Here is a 23548-nt window from a genome sequence, read left to right as displayed (position 1 = left end):
TGCATGAATATGTCTATGTTGCCTACTTTAGGAGAAGGCCTTGTGGTCAAAAGTTCATGTGTTTAGTAGTTCTCCTGTTGTGCCTGTCTGTGACTCAACAACTCCACCTCCACTACCTGGTGAGTAGCAGATCTCTCTCTCTTTCTCTCTCTCTCTCTCTCTCTCTCTCTTACATTTTGGGATGCTGAGGACTGACTGAAGTGAGTAGTGAACCACTATACCGAGAGGGATAGCACGGTAGAGGTGGAATAAGATACTGTAGTGCTGCCTGTGGGACTGTACACAGATGTGGCAGGAACAGGATGCTGGGCTGTTAGGTGCAGCATCAGGAGGCTGTGGTGGGCGGGGAACACCAGATAATAGAAGCAGAGTAGGGAAAGAAGCTATACCTAATCCCTGGAAGCATGCAAGGTGTGTGTCAGGCAGGAGTGGGAACAGGAAGGGGATTAAGGCATGTGAAGGACAGGTAGCAAAAGAGACGAGGGATGTTATGGGAACAAAGTGTATTTTGCAGGGAATGTTCCTACCCAAACAATTCAGAGAAACTGGAGTTGCTTGAAAGAATTCAGGTGGCCCAGGCTGCGAAGTAGTTGCTGAAGTCAAAGCACACTGTTTTGCGCTGCACGCTCATGAGCTGGATTATCCAGCCACAGTTTGGCAGTAGCCATTCATGTGGACAGAGAACTTGTTAATGGTTATGCCCTTATAGATTGCTGTACAGTACTTGCAGCTAAGGTGATGGACCACATGGCTACTTTCACTTTTGGCCCTGTCTTTGATGGGTTAGGAAATGCCTGTGGCAGGAATGGAGTAGGTGGTAGTGAGAGGATGTGTGGACCAAGTTCTTCATCAAAGTCTTTTCCAGGGATATGAGTCATGGGGCAAGAGTGGAATAGATATGAACAAGGATGCTGTGTAGATTGGGTAGATAGCAGAATACCTCTGTGGGAGGGAGGGGCAACAAGAGATAGGAAACCATAGTGGAGAATATCGTAATGCTTTATTGCTGCATGGCACTGAGTCATGAAGGAATTACTCCTTTGTGACAGATCAGTAGGTATGTAGATGATGGTGGGTGATGCCTGAGACAAGGTGCAGACATGTTTTCTGAGCAAGGTGGTTATTATAATTTCAATTTATAAAGGCCTCAGCATATCTAGAGAGGAACTGCTCATCATTGCAGATGTGACAATCATGGAGGCTTGGTTATATGGATGGTATTTCTTTGTGTGAAATGGATTGCACCTGTCGAAATGGAGGTATTGTTTGTGGCGGGTAGGTTTCTGTGAGGTGGAGATTGACATCAACGTAAGTGGGTTATTGGGCTAAGGGAAACCAGGTAAGCGAATGAGGTGTTGAGGTTCTGAAGAAATGTGGATCACGTATCCTCATCCTTGATCCAGATCATGAAGATGTCGCCAGAATTTCTGAACCAGGTGAGGGTTGTGGGATTCTCGGTGACCAAGAAGGATTCATCTAGGTTGTCCATGAGTAGTTTGGCATACCATGGTGTTGCTTGTGTGCTGTTGGACACACAACAGATTTGTTTTCAGGTGCCAAAGAGACAGCTGAACCACACAATTGTTTAGCATGCAGCACAACACAATATGCTTCACAGTCCATGCCATCTGGAATCTTCCCATCAACACCAGCTTTTCTGAGTTGCACGCATGAGAACTTTCCCTACAGTATATCCTTTGCTCCCGTAATCTCCACTGGCCTCAACCTTCACTAGTCCCTGTCCTCCATCTGCCTCTGACCCCTACCAACCTCCTGCATCTCCCAGACATCTGTAATCTCTCCAGCACATCTGCATAGCTGCGTGTCCTTCTCTCCCTTTTTCCCCCAACAACAACCTAGTGCTGTTCTATGCAGCACACCATCCTCTCTCTGTCATGTCGCTGCACATTCCCACAGGCATAGTACACCATCTTCACCCACCCCTATCATGCTACCCCTCCTCCTTCATGCCACATACCTCTTTTGTACCCCCACCACCCACCCAGCTGAAATCGTTACTCATCTCAGTCACATCTCAATGCTCAGAGACTACAGTGACAATGTATGAGCTGAATGTGTGTGTGTGTGTGTGTGTGTGTGTGTGTGTGTGTGTGTTTTCTACATTTTGTGAATGAGTTGATCTGATAACTTATTAAATGTGCCTGTGTGCTCCTTAAAGGCTTCTCTATGTGATTTGTAGACATCTGTTCTTATCCATGTAGTAATATAAAAATACTTGTAATACTTGTAATAGATATTCCTTGTTTACATAGATACCATAAATGGAGCCAACCGAAAACGATTTCGAAAAACGTTTGTTTATTGATAAGATCAGACAATGGAAAATCCAGAATGGAATGTTATATTATGAAAAGGATAGATTGCTACTCACCTTATAGCAGAGATATTGAGTCACAGATAAGCACAACAAAGACTCAAACAAGTTGCTTGACAGTATCTTTATCGTGCCTCTTTGCAACTTAACATTTCCACAGTATGGTGAGTAGCAATCTCTCCTTTTCATAATACTGTCATTACTTGTACTGGTAAGTGGTAAGGTCAGTTATGGGTAGTTACTCCCATCTTCTTATCGTTTCATTGTCTTTAATGACATCTTGTGTGATGCTGGGTTATGTAGCAATAATACATTTTTTATCCTTTTTTTGTATGAATATTTGTTATACCTTGTTGTAAGTATAAGCAGTGAATATCTCTCTCTCTCTCTCTCTCTCTCTCTCTCTCTCTCTCTCTCTCTCTCTCTCAGGTAGCGATATTGTATTGCTTGACACATGTGCAGCATATTTAAACAAGTTATAAGAAAAAAACTGACTATGTGGTGACTTGTTTAAAATCCAGAAGTGTCTGTGTTGTTTAATCAGGTTATTGCACACTGTTTATTGTTGTTATATGTGTTCATCTGGACAAACAGATTTATTTGTATGCTACCATGTTTGATTATGAATGTTTCTAATTTTTCAGGGAGACCAGACGACTGACATCAGCAAGACCCATGGTGGTTTTCCCTACATTATTAATTTTTGTAACCTGACCCAAGTGCGGAATAACACTGGTTATGTGCGTAATATCAGAAGAGTTCAACAAGCTCCTTATCCATTGGTGAAAGTACAGCCAGAAGAGATTGGCAGTGTGGCAGGTAATATTTCCTGTTCAGTAAATATAGTTACATAAGAGAAAATACGTGTTCTCCCCCCCCCCTTCCCTCTCTCTCTCTCTCTCTCTCTCTCTCTCTCTCTCCTCCCAAGGGAGGGGAAAAGGATAGCAAGGGGATAGACGTGCAGCATGGAATGGAAAGGATGCTGCAAAGGCCAGGGCCCTGTGGTAGCCTAGCACAGACCTACCAAAGAGTGGCTAGTTCCCCGTGTGTGTGTGTGTGTGTGTGTGTGTGTGTGTGTGTGTGTGTGTGGAGGGGGGGGGGAGATGTGAGTGAGAGGGGGAGGAGGCGCGCGCGCCTCCTCCCCCTCTCACTCACATCTCCCCCCCCCCCCCTCCACACACACACACACACACACACACACACACACACACACACACACACACACACACGGGGAACTAGCCACTCTTTGGTAGGTCTGTGCTAGGCTACCACAGGGCCCTGGCCTTTGCAGCATCCTTTCCATTCCATGCTGCACGTCTATCCCCTTGCTATCCTTTTCCCCTCCCTTGGGGAACATGTCTGGGGTGTTTTTGTGGAATGTTCCACACTGTTCGTAGCTGACATAAGAACAGTCTCAACCACTATTTTTCATTCCTTTTTCCTTTCTTAGTTCACCTTCTCCTATCCTTCCTTTGCTTTGGTGTTTGAGGCTCCCCTTTTTTCTTCTTCCTCCCTGTCTGCTCCTGAAGCCAGCTTATGCATCTGTTGCGTAACAGGTGACTGGGTAACGCGTAATTCCCAGCCCCAGGTTGGCAGGTGCAGTTTGCACATAGCCCTTGGTGCAGGCCAGGCACAGGGAGGGGTGATTGCCTATCTTTCCAGATTAACAATTTGTCCCTCCGTCAGGTATTCGGGAGGTGTGACCTGAGGTGTGAACAATCACCTAAGGCGGGTGCATCTCCTTGTGAAGGGGGCCCGCAGTTGGAAGGAGTATACCATCAGAGACACTGGCAATCGTGGGGTATTTCCTCGCAATGAGCCAATTATCGTCTTTGCGGTCCACATCTACCGAACATAAATGGAATGAAGCATCCGATTCAAAGACCCTCCGAGCTGCACCACCCTTCCTCATCTTTTCACGTAGTGAAGACGGTCAGTCTTTCACATCGGTAAATCCGCTTATGATACAGAAAGATGTTGATACAATTACTGGCCCTGTGAAATTCTGCTAATGTTTACGGAATTGCAGTTCGCTTTTGAATACTACTACTGTTTCTCAAGCACAACAACTGCTTGCCACTTTGCTTCTCCACGGCTATCCTATTCATGTCGTAGAACTCTGTGAACTCTTCCCATGGTGTTATTTACACTAGGTTGCTCGACAGTGTGACTGAGGCCGAAATTCAAATGTACCTCTCTGATCAGGGTTTCATTGTCGCCCATCAGTTGATGAAAAAGGTAGATGTCTCTTTAGTGCCCACACACACTCTTTTTCTCACCTTTGATAGAGTGGTGCTATGAGGTTATCACAGTCCGAACCTGATGCACTGCTACCATTGTCACCATTTCAACTACACTCGAATGTCTTGTCGACTCCCGGCCAAATATGTAACCTGTGGTAGGGACGCACACAAGGGCGACTGTCTGCCTCTTTCTCCCCACTGTATTAACTGCAGTGGCGACTGTGCCACCTCTCGAGATTGTCCCATGTATGTTGATAAGCGGGCTCTCCAGGAGATCCGGATGAAGGAAAAAGTACCTTACCCAGTCGCTTGCAAGTTATCGGCTAGCAGAAAACCCTGCATTCCACTGTCTAGCCCTTATCGTACCATTCTTCTTACATCTAGCTCCATGAAGGGATGGCCATGCAGACATGCGACCTCAAATTCAGAGCTCTCTGAGGTTGTGAAATCACCCAGTATCATGGAAGCATCACTGTCCCTTCGTCCAGCTGTGCAACGAGCCTTCAAACTCTTGCCTCGTGGGGCAAAGTCACCAGCTACAGAACCGGCAGGCCAGAAAGGGGGAGTACTCCCATGAAGACTTCCTATGTCCTTCCAGCCAACCAACAGCTGAGTCTCCCTCTGCTAACCGGGAAAGGCTTGAAGAAGTCCAACAAAGGTAAAAGGTCTTCTCCTTCGACGACTCGAATATCCTCTTCAACTACGTCGCCACGTGATTCCCTCACCAGGCCGGCTTTGTGTCGCTGGTGCGCACCACCTACTATTTTTCTGTGTTGGACTTCAGAAGGAAACCGACGCTTCTGTGGACCTCGGGGAGCAGGATCCTCTTGCCTCTGTGCCCTGTACCAGCGAGTCTTCACAGGCTGACACTCACCAGCTGCCGAGGTGACACCCCTTCATTTTGTCTCATCATGACTCTCCAATGGAATGTTCATGGCCTATGATCCAACAACAAGGATCTACATCTGCTTTCAGAATCACAGTGTCTACTTGTACTTTGCCTTCAGGAAACAACAGTGCATCCTCACGATTGCTTTGAGCTTTCACATTTCTCCTCGGTCCATTTCGACCTTCCCCTGATGTCGGCATTCCGTCTCATGGGGATAACATTCATAGTCAACCCATCTCCCTGACTACCCATCTTCAAGCTGTTGCAGTTCGCCTTTTCCTTGCTCACTTGACCTTTTCCCTTTGTACTGTTCACATCCGTCCGTCATTTGATGTCACCAGGGCAGACTTCCTGTAGTTTATTGGGCAGCTACCTCACCCATTTCTGCTGCTCGGTAACTTTAATGTGCACCATCCCCTTTGGGGTTCTCTCGGAACCTGTCCGAGAGGTGCCTTCTTGGCTGACCTTCTTAATCAACTTAACCTCTTCTGCTTTAACACAGGAGCATCCACATTCCTTTCAGACTCCTCGCACACCTATTCCCATCTGGATCTAACATCCTGCACTGCCCAGCTTGCCCATCGTTTCGAGTGGTCCATTCTTTTTGACACATACTCAAGCAACCATTTCCTATGTGCTATCCGTTTGCTGACTCCTACCCCACCTGTGTGCCCATCCAAATGACAGGTTACTAAGGCTGACTGGAGACTTTACTCCTCCTGGTGACCTTCGACGAACAAGATTTCACAAGTTGTGATGTCGAGATGGAATATCTAACAACCATTATCCTTACTGCTGCAGAATGTCCCATTCCTTGCACTTCCTCTGTACCACACCTTGTCCTGGTCCGTTGGTGAACTGAGGTATGCCGTGACACTATTCATTTGCGGAGACGTGCTCTCTGTGTTTTTAACCATCGCCCCTCAATGGAAAACTGCATTTGTTATAAACAGATGGGCACATAGTGTCGTCGCGTTCTTCAGGAAAGCAAAAAAGTTAGCTGGATTTCATTCACTAGTTCTTTTAACAGTTCCACTACCTTTTCTGTCACGCGGGCCAACCTCTGACAGCTCTCTGGAGCCAAGATCCATTCCCCAATTTCTGGCCTGACAGTAGCAGACGAAGCCATCGTGGACGCTATTTCTATTTCTATCTCAAACACCTTGGACTGCCATTTTTTGGAGATATCCAGCTCTTCCCACTAACCCCCTGCCTTCCTCCATCTAAAACGAGCGGAGGAGGCTCGGACGATACCCTTCTCTTCTCAGAATCGTGTTACAATGCTGCCTTTACTATGAGGGAGCTAGATCATGCTCTCACTTTAACTTGATCCTCTGTCCCAGGGCCAGACACTGTTCACATTCAGATGTTGCGGCACCTTTCTCTTGCACTTTCTGCTTAATACATTCAACCGTACCTGGGCAGAGGGCACGTTTCTCAGACACTCACCTGAAGTCACTGTCATATCCATACCTAAGTCCGGTAAGGACAAACACCTTCCTTGTAGCTACCGCCCCATTTCTGTCACTAGCTGTGTTTGCAATGTTATGGAACGTATGATTCATGCCCAGCTGGTCTGGTGACTCAAGTCTCACAATTTACTAACCACTGCACAGTGTGGATTTTGAACGCGTCGTTCTGCAGTTGACCATCTCGTCACTTTGTCCACCCATGTCATGGATGGTTTTCCTTAGAAATCCCAGAGTGTGGCTGTATTTTTCAATTTAGAGAAAGCCTATGACACCTGCTGGAGACTGGTATCATCTGTACTTTCTACACTTGGGATTTCTGTGGCCGCCTGCCCCATTTCCTTCACAAATCTTTAAAAGACCAAGTTTTCAAGGTGCATTTGGGTTCTGCCTTGTCGGCGTCTTTATCTAGGAAAAATGTGCGCCTCGGGTGTCCGTCCTGAGCATCGTCCTCCTTGCTATCGCCATTAGCCCTATAATGACCTGTCTCCTGCCGAGCATCTCCAGCTCCCTTTTTGTTTACAATTTTTCCATCCAATTAAGTTTTCCACAGACCTGTCTCATTGAGCAGTGTCTTCAGCAACGTCTCGATCGTCTTTAGTCGTGGAGCATCGACAGTATGTTTCGCTTCTTCACCAGCGGTACGATTGGTTTCTCCCACCATCTTTACATCTTGGGCCTGTTGTTCTTCCTTTCATTGAAACTACGAAATTCCTGGGCTCATGCTCGATAGGAAACTCTCCTAAGCCTCCCACATGTCTTACCTGGCAGCCAACTGTATCTGGTCCCTCAATGTCCAATGTGTCCTCAATGGTACTTCTTGGGGTGCAGATCGAACCACCCTTCCCCATTTGTACCGGTCCCTTGTCGTTCAGAACTAGATTATGGGTGCTTTGTTGATGCATCTGCATGTCTGTCCCTCTTACACCGACTGAATACTATCCACCATTGTGGCATCTGTTTGGCCACTGACGCCTTTTACACTAGCCTGATTGAGAGTTTGTGTGCAGAAGCTGCCAAACTACTACTGTCCTACTGCCGTGACTTTCAACTCAGCAGATATGCATGCTGTTTGTCTGCCATGTGTGGCCATCCATCCTATACCTCCTTCCTTGATGACTCCTTTGATCACCAGTATAGGGCATGTCCGTCTTCTCTGTTACCTCCTGGAGTTTGCTTTTGCCTCTTGCTCCAACAGATTAATTTCACACTTCCTGCAACTTTCCCGTCGGGTGTGAACCCTTCACCACCTTCGTGCGGTGGCCCGTGTTCACATTGGACTTCATTCTCTTCCTAAGGACATTACTGCAGCCTCGCTCTATCACCTTCAGTTTCATGACCTTCACTTGGAACTTCACGATAGTATCTTTGTGTACACTGATTTCTCTCAGACTGACCGTGGTGTTGGGTGTGCCTTTGTCATTGGCACTGACTCTTTTCAGTATCGGCTTCTGGAACACTGCTCAGTATTTACAGCAGAGCTCTTTGCCCTGTATCAGGCCACTGATACCGGCGACACAGGCTTTTCAATTGTGTCTTCTGATCAGACTCTCTCAGCGCCTTTCAAAGCCTCTGTGTGCTGGACACCATCCATCCCTTAGTGCAACCGGTCCAGGAAAACAGTCACTTGCTCACTCTTGATGGAGCCACTTTGATGTTTATGTGGGTTCCTGGTCATGTCTGTTTGACAGGAACTGAGGCTGCTACCAAGGCTGCAGTCCTCATACCTCAGCCCACTAGTTCTTACATTCCCTCCGATGATCACTGTGTTGCTGTCTGTCAGGAGGTGGTATTACTTTGGCATTGCCTCTGATCCTCCCTTCATGGGAATAAGCCTTGGGTTATTAAGCCTCCCCCAGCAGCTTGGATGACCTCCTCTCGGCCCTTCTGCTGCGAGGTGGTCATGTTAAGTGGTGCTCCCCCACCCCTTTCTCCACATTGCACTCGACTTTTAATTGCCTGCCATTTCCTGATGGAGTGCCCTTTTTTTAACCGTTTACGTTCCTGTTTGTGTTTTCTGTCTGATTTAGAGGCTGTTTTAGGGAATGACGCGCGGGCTGTTGACTGCATTTTACTTTCTATCAGTATGGCTGAAGTCATTTAATTTTTAATTTTGGACCTCCATTTCTCTATAGCGTATTTTATAGATCTTTCTCCACATCTCTGTTTTTAGCTGTCTTCTCTTCCGTCGATTGGGATGAATGTGTAGTTTTTTATAACTCCTATTTGTCTTTGTGTTCTTCAGTTCTGACATGGGTGCGTAAATGATGCCAGTTTTTTTGCACCCTGGAAAAAAAATTCTCTCTCTCTCTCTCTCTCTCTCTCTCTCTCTCTCTCTCTCTCTCCCCCCCCCCCTCCCTCCCCCTCCCTCCCCCTCCCTCCCCCCTCCCCCCTCTCTCCCTCCCTCCCTCCCTCCCCCTCCCTCTCTCCCCCTCCCCTACTTCTCTTTTTTTTATCTGTATTTCTTCTCAGGTAACTCAGTGAGATGGCACAATTGTTGAACTGAACTCAAATTCAGCACTCTGGATATTTTGTGTAACTTACATTTTGAAAGTTATTTAGCAAAATGAACTTATTCTGGAGAATTCCAGCAAAGGAATAGAGACTGCTAGTCCATCACCACCTCCAGTGTTACGGCATTGGAGTGTGGTTTGTGTGTCTGTGATAGCATTCAAAAGTGTGTATTGTGGTCTGAAGTAACTAAGGGTGTTTGCTGTCCTGTGATCAGGAGAAGAGGTTCAAAGGTAGCCACAAAGCCACTGTAAAGCTTTCCAGAATCATTGCTGTGGATTTGGAAATCTGTTCTCTTCTTTTCCCAATCTAAAAAAAAAAAAAGTCATGAACGAGGGGAAGTGGCAAGGTTGGAATTTGCACACCAATACCACAACTTCAGCTGGGTATCTACACACCACCTCCAGTCCTCATACTTAGTTGCAACTGCTATTGACTGAATACGTCATTTATCAGGCTGATTAATTAGCTATAGATTCATTCATTCTTTGGAAGACAACATAATTGTTCAGATGCTATGTCTTCCACTCTTCTTCATTCTTTTCTCAATACACAATTGAACTCTTGTAACATTAGTGATGGTACAGACATGTTTTGATTAATGTGGTCATAATGCTTGCAACTTTTCTTTTCTCTAGAGATTAAGCACTAATTGTAAGCCACATGATGTGAAGTGTGTTTTGGGGGATCATTGGAAAATATCACTTGTAAGAATAGAGTATCTAGGTATTTGTCTGACTCGGGCACACAGTTTAACTTGTTATATGAGTCACATACGTAATTCCAAACCAGCTTAGAAGCAGATGTTCTTTGAATGATAAAAATAGCAGTGAATTCATTGAGAAGTTAAACCATAGTGTCACTAAATGCAACATGAACAATTTAAGGTGAAATGACCATGTATGTTTAGCCATAAGAAGGGCAGGGGGCAAATCGATTTATCGGAATGAGCTTAAGAGCAGGAGGAGGATTGATTTTGGTACACTATCTTTCCAGGTCACCACGTTTCATATGATGGTGACTTGTAGAGTACATACATTGATAGTACATGGTCCAGTCACAGTATTGTGATCACCACCTATGTTAGACTCAGTGTGCAGTGACCACTCGCAGTCGGCAGGTGGCAGCACTAGCAGTGGAGGAATATAAAGTGTGTTGGGGTACACGGAACACAGTGCAGTCATTGTCAGAAACAGAGTGATTTATCCGATGTCCAAAAGGGCATGATCATTGGCTTTAAGGCCAAGGATGAAAGCAGTTCCCAAATACTTAATTTTGTAAACTGTTTGCATGCTGCTGTGGTTAAAAATATATGGTGCATGGCGCTATCCAAAACCAGCACTGAGACAACTGTGGTGCACCACGAGCCGTAAATGACAGGTGAAAAGTGGCAGCAGAGATGTGTACGTGGGATATATGTGCAAATGCAGAGCAACTGACCATTTATATTAACCAAGGGGCTACCATGTACCCATGCTGACTGCTTTTCATCAGCAACGGAGGCTGGAATTTGCATGCCAATACCGCAACTGCAACTGGATGTCCACTAGTGGCAACAGGTTGCCTTTGCAGATGAATCATGTTTTATGCTCCATCAGACAGATGACTGTTGTCGTATAGGGCATGAAGTGTCTGATAGCAAACATTCTTCAACAATCTTTGGAAGAGTCCAGGCTGGAGGAGGGAGCATTGTGAGCTGGGGAATGTTTTTGTGGCTTTCTCTGGGTAACCTTATCATTCTGGATGGCACAGTGGATCAACACAAGTATTTAACATCTTCCAAACACAATAGTGTGTGGTGGCTGTGTGGATTCGAATGATCGTTGATATCACTGTTTGCAATATTTACCTGCCGCTAGAGAGGGAAATCCGTACTGTGAGTTACTGGATATGATATAGTGACACCCCCTTCCTCCTTGGGGATTTTAATGCTCATAGTCCTTTGTGGAGCAGTTCCAGACCATCCAGTGAGGCCTCTTCATTGAATAGTCCCTTGACAAGTTTGAATTTTATTACAATGGCTGGTCCCTTACCCAATTTAGGACAGCACACAGCTTGTTCTTGCCCATAGATCTTATTCTTTATTCACTGAACTTACTTATTTTATTACAAGGGGCTGTATATATCACACTCTGTGACAGTGACCTCTTCCTGGCGGTCTTGTCACCTCCCATTCCAGACTGACCAGCCTGTCAGGTATTCCAGAGGGCAAACTTGAAGATGTACACTATGAAAATCAACACAAGAGCTCAGTTTTTAATTGAATGAAAAAGGATTCCTGGTTTGATATATCTCTTTCCTGGGAATACATATTCCCTCCCAGTTGTAGGTCAGACATTGTGGGTTACTTGGCCTTTGATGACCAAGGACTGTTCCCAGCTGTTGGTTTCATGGTGGTGACATCATTGACTCACTTGCCCTCCCACCTTCCAGGCATATAAAGAAAGGATGGAAAGATCTTCCCAACCTTTACTGTATACTGTTCAGGTCACATAACAAACATTTAAAGGATGGGAACTGCTTTGTGGCCTCAACTTGTCCCATGACATGGCCTCAAGCCCTGACTTGTTCCATTATCAAATGATCCAACAGATAAATGTAGACTGGTAAAATTAACTTCTCAGAACTTTTAATTGCATCTGGGCCCTCAAATTGTGTGGACTTTTATCTACCTGCCAGTCTGGTTTCTGGGAGGTTCAGTAAACAAGTGACCTCCCAGCCAGATTAGAAACAGCAATAAGACTACAGTCCAATTAAAATCATTTGATAATTGACGTCTGTCACTTGCTGCTACAGTGTTTCCACATCGGCTGCCGGCTGCCACTCGGTTGTAGGCTACACACAAACACAGCAGGTCACTTTACAAATGCTATTAATGTGCAATGCAGAGCAATGTTGGAAGCAGCCTTCACAAGGTATGACAAAAATGTGTGATGCTCTGTTAACAGCTGATTTTAAATGATCAATGACTGAACTGGCGGATGACACGTTGTGTAGCCGTGAATTTAAACTCACGTGCTAACTCAGCTACAAGCTTGTGATGTGCAATGTATCTGAGAAAACAGTGGTCAGCACTCTGCAGCAGAACTAAAATCATGATCACTTTCTTCAGGGCGATTGAAGCTAACCTCTATGAGCAAATACGAGATAGAAAAATTTCAGTCTCAGTGCTAAAAGCTAACCATAATTTCTTGCTATCATTGGTTAGTGGTACCTGAACATTCATCACAGTGGCTACATGAGCTATCGCGTTACCAACTAATGGGCAGTTCTGGTTGGCACGTGGTTGCAGGTAATGGGTAACACAGGCAGATTCCAAATGAAAATATACTGATAGGAAGTGAAATGAGAGCAAATAAAAGTCAGTATGATGATGAAAATCATCATGAAGTATCATACACACAAAAATCTTTAAACCAAGTAATTGAATAAAAATAATAAAGTATATTTATATATAAAAATGAGGTGACTTACCGAACAAAAGCGTTGGCAGGTCGATAGACACACAAACAAACACAAACATACACACAAAATTCAAGCTTTCGCAACAAACTGTTGCCTCATCAGGAAAGAGGGAAGGAGAGGGGAAGACGAAAGGAAGTGGGTTTTAAGGGAGAGGGTAAGGAGTCATTCCAATCCCGGGAGCGGAAAGATACCTTAGGGGGAAAAAAGGACATATGTCTGCTTGTGTCTGTATGTGTGGATGGATATGTGCGTGTGTACGAGTGTATACCTGTCCTTTTTTCCCCCTAAGGTAAGTCTTTCCGCTCCCGGGATTGGAATGACTCCTTACCCTCTCCCTTAAAACCCACTTCCTTTCGTCTTCCCCTCTCCTTCCCTCTTTCCTGATGAGGCAACAGTTTGTTGCGAAAGCTTGAATTTTGTGTGTATGTTTGTGTTTGTTTGTGTGTCTATCGACCTGCCAACGCTTTTGTTCGGTAAGTCACCTCATTTTTATATATAAATATTTTCCACGTGGAATGTTTCCTTCCATTATATTAATAAAGTATATTAATATAATGGAAGGAAACATTCCACGTGGGAAAAAATTATATATAAAAACAAAGATGTTTCTAATGTAAGCTAATCTCTGTAATTATAATAACTGTACATGTGACACTGAATTGTGTCTTGTGTGGAAGGATCCAGTAGTGTCTGGTTAGTGCTGTGCATGAAATGTGTACGCACACACGCTTGAGTGTTTGTGTGTGTGTGTGTGTGTGTGTGGGGGGGGGGGGGGGGGGAGGGTACCACGTGTGATGCAGTGTGAAATAGAAGGGCCAGATTCAGGATTCGGTACCCAAAAACATCAAGAAAGAAAGCTGGACTAGGAATTATAAGTGAATTGACCAATTGTTTTGGCAATTTGGCAACAATGAGCAATTCGGGTGTGACATTGAGTGCACTGATGAGGGAAAGCCAGTTCGAACTCGTGAAGGGTCAACTGTCAAGTAATTTTTTCCAATTTTAGTAAGTTATTTAACACCACCATCTTGTTAGGTTTTCGTCAACTTACTTGAAACATATGACACTATCATGTCTTAATTACACTCCACAGCTGGAACTTTTGTTGCACTTCACTGACATTTATGTACAACTTCTCGTCCCACTGATTGTTCATGATTGGAACATTCTTCAGTTCTCCTCAGTTGTGGGGGAATGGTATAGTCCAGGGCTCCATCCTCAGTATCACCTATTTCCTAGAAGCTGTCAGTGGACCTGTGAACTCCCCAGAATGAACAGATACTTCTACAATTTATGTAGATGACTTTTGCATTTGGTACAGCTCTCAGGTAGCATCCCATTTGAAGTATCTAGTCCAAGGAGCTATACAAAGGGCCTTGCCTTGAACCTGTTACCATGGCTTTCAGTAATTCTACCCTGCCAAAACACAGATATGTTCTTTCATTGTCATACACTGATCCACCTGGACCTGGAACTTTTCTAAGGGACCCAGTGTCTCAAAGTAGTGTACAATCCTGCTTTCGTGGTCTACCTCTGATGTCAGACAGTTGTAGCTGCTCCACATCCATCAGGTCAGATAAAAGTGGATGTGGAAACTAAATGCACTCCGCTCTGTGTCATATTTCTTGGCATCTATAACAGTACTGCAGGGCTCTTAGTTTTATCACAGCTGGAGTGTGGATACCAGGAATGTGGTTCAGAGGCATCAGGCAGTGTGACTTCTAGACCTAGTTTGCCATAATGGGGTAAGACTTGCCACCATGGTTTTCTGAACAAGTTGAGTTTTTTGGTGTAGTCTGGGATCCTACCTTTGCAGTTTCAGCGTTGTCAATTACTACTTAACTCTGCCTCCACTATCCACTAATTCTCTAACTGCCTCAGCCAAGGGTGCCCATACAATAGCTTGTGCAGGGGAAGGGGGGGAGGAGCTAAACATGGTGGTATCAAGTATTTTTAACATTTTGAAAGATGAATGGCTGGTTGTAAGAAGCTGTAAAAAAAGTTCCATTTCCAACCCTGTTAAAAACCTAGGTAATACCAACTTTTTAACCATTTCTTTGGAAGAAGATCTCCCGACTATACTATAGTTGGGAGGGGGTGCAGCCCTCCCTTGGCCCCGGTTGTGTCACATATTTCTCCCTAACAACTCTAACACTGTCGCCCAATGTAGGGCAGGACTCTAAACTGAAATTCAGTTGTAAATCCTCCACAGAGATCTTTTCCTTCCTCCACTTCACTGTATCCATCAGATCACTTCACACACCCCTCGCTGGTGTGTACCTAGATCTCAGCTGTACATCTTCAGCGTATGCAGTAAACTGTCCCACCGTGTTTCCTATAGTCTTCATCATTCATTGAGTCATTCAGACATCATGTTCTGTAAATCCGGTAATGAAGGAGAGCCTCCAGGAATGTGGAAAGAAACAAGTTGTACATTATCAAGGAGAAACAGTAATTTCTCGGTCTATTGGTCTGTGTAGATGACTATCCACATGGTGGCTCATATCTAGCATGCAGGGATCCACTTGAAGTCTAGTGTTGTCACTATTGTTGTGTTAAAATAGTTCCAAAGGAGGCTCTGGAGGCATATTTCTGTAAAGTATGCTAACAATTGATTATGAGTAGCACTAACCTATTCATAATTACAATTATAGGAATTAAATAGTGTGGTTTCCTCCACTGATGCCAGCCAGCTATGTATTTCTTTGTCTGCTTATACATATACTGTGTGCGATATTAAATCTTTCTCATAGCAGACAGTGTGAATACACTATCCCTTTTAGAAACACTGGCTACAGTTGTGTACAGTAACTTTAACTGTCTCTTAATTGCAACAGAAATATTTTTCCACAGAGGAAACCTCATGTACACATTCGTGAATGTTCAGTCTATTTTGTCATGTACGAGTGCTGCCAACTGTTGGGGTTTACTATAAAAATATATGCAAGTCATTGTAGCAGTGTGCAGCAGCTTGTGATCGCCAGAAGAAACGGAAGTAGTTGGTTAGCTACAGTCCACTGTATAATTGAATATTAGTATTGTTATTTTTCATGGTAATTATTGACTGATCAGTTTATTCATTACAACAGTAAATATATCAAAATTAGTTACTTTAGTCTACAGAAAGAAGCCAAGTTTACAAAGTATATTTCGAAAATGGATAAATTTATATAAATCTAAAATCATATAAAATCACCTAAGAGTAGAAAGAAAAATTTTTGTTCCCCAGAAAAAAATCGGGTCTGAAAGATCTATGAGAAATGTTAGCTTGCAGAACTGAATAAAGGGTTGGACCTGAAAATCAACACAGCTGCATGCATTTCAACCATGTTGGAAGCAATGAAGGCAGCATGAAGAAAGTTAGGGACTCTGTGTATACTGATGTCTTGTTCTGAATGCTGTTAAATGCATGCCACAGTATTAGCTTACATATTTCATGGCCCAGCAAGCTATATATAGCTTCTGTTAGTCCAGTATCAACTGCCGTCTGGGATTTAAGTGTGCTGAAGTTATCTCAGATCTCTTAAATCACTCATCAGAATGGATTCTCTTCTTTCCCTCACTCCTTTCCATATCTAATGATGTTGCTGTTGTCAAGACATTAAGCTCGCTTTCCTCCTCCTGTGAACTGGTACAGTAAATCGTAAAAGATAACTTTCCAGTAATCACTTATGTAACGTTTTCACAGGAAGGAAGGTCAGTAACAACACCAGCAGCAATAAAGTTGTTACCCAGAAAACAACAGCGGGGCTGTCAAAGGATAATGTTGGCACAAGTAAAAAACAGACATTTTCTGGGATTAAAAAGAATGTGAAGAAAGGGAAAACGTCTAATGAAGGTGCTGGTAACATTGCACGTATCTTGAATAACTTGAATATATTTGGTGAGTAAGAAACTTATTTTTGTTGTAATATGAATAAATGCCATTTCTTTACCAAGGAAGTTTAAAATTTAGTTCAGGCTGCTATTCAGTTTTTTTTTTTAATAGTTATGAACAGCTTGGGTGCTGTGTCTGGCAGTGAGACTGAAAATTGAAGTTTCCTTGGTTTTGAAAGGCCATGATAGTTATTTGTATGTTCTGTACATCATGTTCACGATCTAATCTTGAATATATGTTATTGAGAATGTAATATGTTAAGGATGTTCCATCTGATTGTGAGAAATAAGTTTGAATTATGTGAACTGAAAGAACTAATTAGATGCTGAGTTTGTATTATGAGGTTGCATAGTTATTTTGCAACTTACATTTTACTGTTTCAGAATAAAATGTGTGTTGCAAGTTTCAAGAACTGACTGTTGACCTTGATCCAGTTGTTGTCTTACCTTTTGCTACTATGAAATATTTTCACATATTCACTGGATTTGATATTGATACTTGTTACTGATAAAATCACCTGGTTGAAGTGTTATTCTTCTACTATAGGGTATTTGATGTGGAGATAAATGATCACAACCAATATTATTGGTCAGGAGTATTTTATTTTGTTATCAGTATTTAATATTGTACTAGGTAACTAAACTTATCATTTAGTTATCTTTTCGTTTGTAAGCTTTACAAACTGTCAAGTGCCCATGTTTCAGGAAGAGGACGTTCTAATTTCTGTGTCTCTTGATGTCCACAACATTCTGATCAGCACTCATACTGTTCCTTTCCTTCTCTGAAATTAATTTTATTGCAGTTGGAAAACACACTTTAAAAATAGATGGTGAAATGAGGTGTCATTAATCTATATTGGTCTGACACATTTGAAGCAGCTATACTGTTAATATAATCCAGAATCCAGGGCTCCTTCATCTGAGAGATGAAAGGAGAAAGAACTGGAGAAAATGAGACTTCCTCGGAATGAAACGTTCACCTTAAGTACAGGAATTCTGAAATATTGGTGGTAGCTGAACACAGTCTTATAAGTAAGCACCATATTATGTTTGAACATAAGAGAATACTGGTTCACACTTCTGCTTATTGGACTCTGTTGTCAGAGAAGCAATAGAAATTGGACTATGTGATAGCAATTTCAATAATTGCTACACATTGACAATGCATGGAAGTGTGCACTTGATAAAGAAAGAGTACAGAGGAAGAATTCACATAGATTGCTGCCTAATATGAGTGATGGCACTGCAAATTATGCTGGACAGTGAGAACAAAAGTTATCTGTTGACACAGAAGGTGCCTCACCAACATGCACCATCTCCATATGTCATTATGCTCTCATTTAATCAGATGCCATCCTTCAGGAATAAAAATGTAAGCCTCCCTAGTGTCATCACAGATTTAATCTCTGACAATGGTGATGGAGGAAGTGATTGAAAGCTAGGGATTTTATTGTAATTTGTTGCGGAAAATTAGCCAAGGACTGCATTGCGAAGGACTTGGACACGAAACTTTTCTCAATGTTCCCTTCAATATTTTGAAATATTTTCTAGTCTGTTCATTTATCACTCTGTTTTCCACTATACCATTTCATTGTGATCAGACAACTTATTTTGTATAGCCAGTTGTGCATCATCATCGGAGGTGAAATTCATGACTGACTAGACATTTAAGAGTTTACTTACAAATATGTTTTCTGATAGTATTCTGCTGTCATGTGAAATTCTGGTGGAAAAATCCATGGAATTCAGGTTATAAGTGGTAAGTTAGAGTCCTAAAATGTTTCTTGTACATGAAGCTTTGAGAAAAGTAAAATGTGAACATATTATCATTTATTGTTTGCTTTCCTTCGTCTTCAGAGTGGCTTAATAATGATACAAAGTTTTCTAGAAATATTTGAAACATTCGCAGTTGGTATCTGTACATTCCAACAATTATAAATGGAATTTCCAGTAGCAGCAATACATAAACAAATTCTTTACATTTTTAGTATAAGAATACATTGTGGACTACAATAGATTTGAACATGCTATTTCTAACATACGTTGCAACTCGTCCTTTCTCGCTATTTTCTCTGCAGGAATATACCGCTTCTCAGTTTAAAATTCTGTCCTTCCTTTCTGGTGCTCTACATCCAGTCATTGCCAGGTTGGAACTTGTATGGTTCATCTTCAGCATTAACAGAGAACCATCCCTCCTGCTATACAGGCTATTATTATGGAGGTGTTGCTACTCCCAAAAACATTTTTAATTCTGCTGCCAGCAAACTCCCGCCCTGGGGAGGAATTCGTGTAACCATTCTATCAGCATTTAGTGTTCATTGCATGATCAAATATGACAGTTTGTCAGAGTATATGTGCATCACGTATCCAAGGTGGGACATGATGACCAGGTTGGTATTTCTGTAGGTGAAACCACATACAGGCTGGCCAGCACACTGGCCACTGTCATTAATCCTTGAGTCGGATTTGATCCAGAGCCAACAGTCCTCCCCGTGTTCCAGAAGTGGGCTCTTCAATGGGCTCAGCTATCTGTCCAGGTTCTCTGTTTCACATATGGTTTCCTTTATGTGCGTGGTAGACAGACAATACATCATCAAGAAGTTCATTCTGTGATGTACTTTTGCTAGTAATCTTAGGTATTAAGAATGTATGAAAGTGAATCAGACTGAAAGTTCTAACAGTCAAATAAGTTGCCTAGCTGTGTAACCAGTCTCACAAGACACCATACATTTTTGTAAATAAGGAAAGTAAACTATACTGTCTGTTGTTGCAGCAGTGCTATAGTCTCTCTCAATTTTACATCAGTTTCAGTTCCTTTTGATAAGCTGTCCCATTTCACTGCAGTTTGCTCATACTGAATAACTTCTTTCCATCTTAACTTGAAAGGGGAAAAAGTGTGAAGAAGAAGACACTCCCGTGTACTTTAGAACATAAAATTGTCCAATAAACTCCAGAATGAGCACTCAACATGTGAATAAATATATTAACTGTACAAAATTAATTAGCACTAATTCCTCAAAATGCTCATGTAAACTATTAATTTTCAGTCACTGAGAGACATTAATTAAATGTGACAAATACACAGTCTCAAAAACATGCACATTTAATCAACCAGACATTATTTTATTTTTTTCACAAGCTGTAAAGTACAATCCTATTGTCAAAATATAAAGCTGTATTCACTGTGCCTTATTACAATTACCTATTAATCTATTTGCTAAGTCATTTACCTTTTCTCCATCTGTCCCTCCCCCCCCCCCTTTCCCCACACCCTGTGCACGATTCTCAGCAACAAAAATTATCTGTGTGGGAAGATGTTTGTATCATGTTTCCTCATCCTCTGATGGAAAAGTACATTGCCTGCATCAGAACAGTAGGACTCAAGTAGACCCACAATTGCCTTCAGCCTTTAAAAAAATATAATCCCTATTATATCAGAGAAAAGAGCGAGACAGGTGGGATATGAATGATAATCCTCATCTGAGACCATTTACTTTCAGTATGATTGTTACATGTATGGGTTTGTGGCCTTTTTCCTGTTAGCAGTAAAAACAAAATTAACTGTTTTTTTTTTTATTCAGGGAAGATAGTACGTAACGGCTGAGGCCACATTTAATTCGTGCAATTCGCTACTGGATGGCATAAAGTATGTTGAAATTTAAAATGGTTTTTTTCCTACTCTATTGTTTTTCCTTTTGTATTTGTGATTTTCTGTGTCCTGTAACCCCTTACTCAGTTCCTATGGAATAATCTTAAAATTCACAATTACAGTTTAAATCATGGTGTCATAAAATGACTTAAGTTAATCGTTTACAGGTAATAAAGCAAGTAACAACTCTCTTCCACTTCCACCTACAGTGACTGTCACAAATTCCACTAAGGCAGTTCCTGTTCGTGGAAGCAGTGGTAGTGAATCAGTATTAGATGCAGATTCCAGCAGCACAAAAAGTGGGCGACGTCCTAGTGTTGACACAGTCTCCACCTATCTTAGCCATGAGTCAAAGGATGGGGAGCTTAGAGTTTCACAGGTACTAATTGTGTGTGTGTGTGTGTGTGTGTGTGTGTGTGTGTGTTTGAGAGAGTGAGAGAAGATTGTTGCAGCCATCTGTTTATGTTGAAAACTGAAATTTAATACAGAGTTTGTCTGCAAAGTAATAAGACTGGATCTGGTCTAAAGAATTTATTGGTCTGATCAATACACATTGTTAAAATTCTTCAAAATTGTCTCCTTGGGCATTGATACATCACTGCAAACTCTGTAACAGCCCACAGGATGGTGGGAACTTGTTGAAACTGTGACCTTTCAAGCTTCTCTTTAGCTCTGGGAACAGAAAAAAGCCTAATGGGCTCATACTGAGGCCTTATGGTGGCTGCAGTAAGATTAGTATGGCCGTGGTCCATGGAACTCTTCTATCCCTAGAAGAGTTCCATGGACCACGGTCATACAACCCGGAAGAATTCTCGGCAAGATTCCAATTCTTATCCGGGCCTTGTAGGCAGTCACAATGAAGGCAGTATGGGCTGGAGTGTTGTCAAGAGGGAGCTTCCAGCAATCGATAATCTCCAGTGGTTTCCATCATGTGACAGCTTTGTGCAGCATGCAAGCACTTCCTTGGAGAACACAGCATTGACAGTTCATACCAAGGCTACAATTTTTTTGCCACATTTCTGTGCAAAACACTTGTTGACCAGCATCCAGATCGCTCCATGTCTTCAGCAGTCTCCTGTCCGTTCTTGAACTCGCTGAACTAATGGAGAATGTGGGCCCTTGACAGGACATTGTCTTTGTAAGCCTTCTTAACCAAGGCAAGTGTCTCGGAAGTGGTTTTGCCCAGGTGACAGCAAAATTTAATCGTGCAACACTGCTCCAGTGAATGCACTACTTTTCCTGATGGGGAGTGTGCTACTTGTTGACTGGAGTGCTGCTTGGTAGCCAGTCTCATTATTACTTTACAAACTAACTCTGTATGTAAACCTAAATGTTAGACCAATTGTCAGGATTGACGTTTTGTGTCAAAATTTTCTCTTTTCCCCCCTTAAGTGCCTTTATTAATAGTAGTTCAACCCTTAGTTTATGAACTGTGATATTGTACATAGCATTTTAAGAGCTTTAACAGAATTTTGTATGATGGTGTCATTTGAATGCTACATGTTTGTTGTTTGTGCAGTTTTTGTTTCTATTTTTGTCATTATTCTTCTGTATCATATGGAAAAAAACACCATTTGGGATAAAACTCCCACATTATGCACATCTTAATGTTTCATGTTTTTCTTTTGCCCTTGGTTGATAGTGATTTGCAGTACAGTGTTACTTACCAATAACAATGAAAACAATCAATTATTGATAAAATTATTTAATTGGATAGAGAGAAAATCTACTCACCAAGTGGCGGCAGAACACACACATAAGACTGTTGTTCAAATCACAACAGTCTTTCATGTGCGTGTTCTGCCGCCACTTGGTGAGTAGATTTTTTCCTCTATCCAATTAAATAATTTTACTTAACAATAAAATACTCAAATTGAAAGTTATACTCTATCATGTAATCTTTTTTACCAGTCCTCATTAACTACATTAATATTGAATTAACACAACAGAAAAACATACATTATTTTTTAAAAATTCTTTTTGGTTGTTAAGAGGAGAGAGCATTATCTTTAGAGGAGACAGAGAGTGTATCGAACCTTCATATTAATGAAATAGTCATTCTAATGGAAAACTAAGATATATGGTTCAAAATTGTTAACCAAAGTTGAACAATGGCAAAGGTTTTTATGCAATATTACTAAAATTGTCAGTGCGTGTAGAACTAGGTTGACATTTAAATCAGCTTACACACAGTGAGGAAACTTCTGTCGGAATGTAAATAATTTAGGAGTAAAGGAGACGACTCATCGAAAGCGGAAGTGTTGAGTTGTCTACACCCACACACAAAAGAGAATGAAAACTTACTAGCTTTGCAAAGAAATCATTTTGAGTTGCAGATCACAACGAAAAGACTGTTACACATTGAGATTTCAGCCAAAGCCATCTTCGGAAAACACACACACACACACACACACACACACACACACACACACACACACACACACCTGTGCCTGTACATTATGCCAGCTAGACACACTGTGCCAGTTTCGCAGTTCAGCAGATGGTCTAGGAGGGGACAAGAAGAAAGAGGTGAGAAGCAGGAAGAAGGGTTGGGAATGTGTAGCTAATGGCTCAGAGGAAGGCAGCACATGTGCTGGCTAAGAATGCGAGAGGGAGGGGTGGCAGGTGGATGTGCTAGGCCTGTGATACACGAATGCACATATCGGGAACTAGTAAGGTGCGACGCACAATGAAGATGATGCAGAGGCTTGGATTGGGAGGGAGTGACATCACACAGGAAGGTGAAACTGTTGGGTGGAGGATGTGGGGACAGTGGGTTAGTTTACTTTGAGACCGAGAGGATTATGGGAGCAAAGGATATCTTGCAAGAATGATTCCCTTCCACATAGTTCAGAAAAGCTGGTACTAGAGGAAAGGATCCAGATGACAGGATTTGTGAAGCAGCCATTGAACTTAAGCATGTAGTGCTCAGTGTGATGTTGTGCACAAAAAGCTGTGCAGGGATTGCAGAGGGGTGGGTTCATGACATGGCTGCTTTCACAGGTGGCCCTGCCTCTGATGGAACAGTATAAGCCTTTGACACGACTGGAGTAGGATTTGCGTAAGTGAGTGAATCAGACAGCTCATGCAGCTGGGTTTTACACAAAGGTA

General features: G+C 42.5%; 1 protein-coding gene across 1 annotated transcript in view; it reads left to right on the top strand.

Moving 5' to 3' along the window:
* The window catches only part of LOC126463086 (protein deltex-like), a 48917-nt gene that overhangs the window by 4264 nt on the left and 21105 nt on the right, over positions 1-23548 (top strand). The window contains exons 3-5 of the mRNA XM_050096125.1: positions 2980-3154; positions 16601-16795; positions 20605-20816. Coding sequence (XP_049952082.1) covers positions 2980-3154; positions 16601-16795; positions 20605-20816 — 582 coding nt within the window. The remainder of the gene's footprint in view (positions 1-2979; positions 3155-16600; positions 16796-20604; positions 20817-23548) is intronic.

Source organism: Schistocerca serialis, chromosome 1 (genome assembly GCF_023864345.2).
Source record: "Schistocerca serialis cubense isolate TAMUIC-IGC-003099 chromosome 1, iqSchSeri2.2, whole genome shotgun sequence".
Taxonomy (NCBI): domain Eukaryota; kingdom Metazoa; phylum Arthropoda; class Insecta; order Orthoptera; family Acrididae; genus Schistocerca; species Schistocerca serialis.
This window is presented reverse-complemented; position numbering and strand designations above follow the sequence as displayed.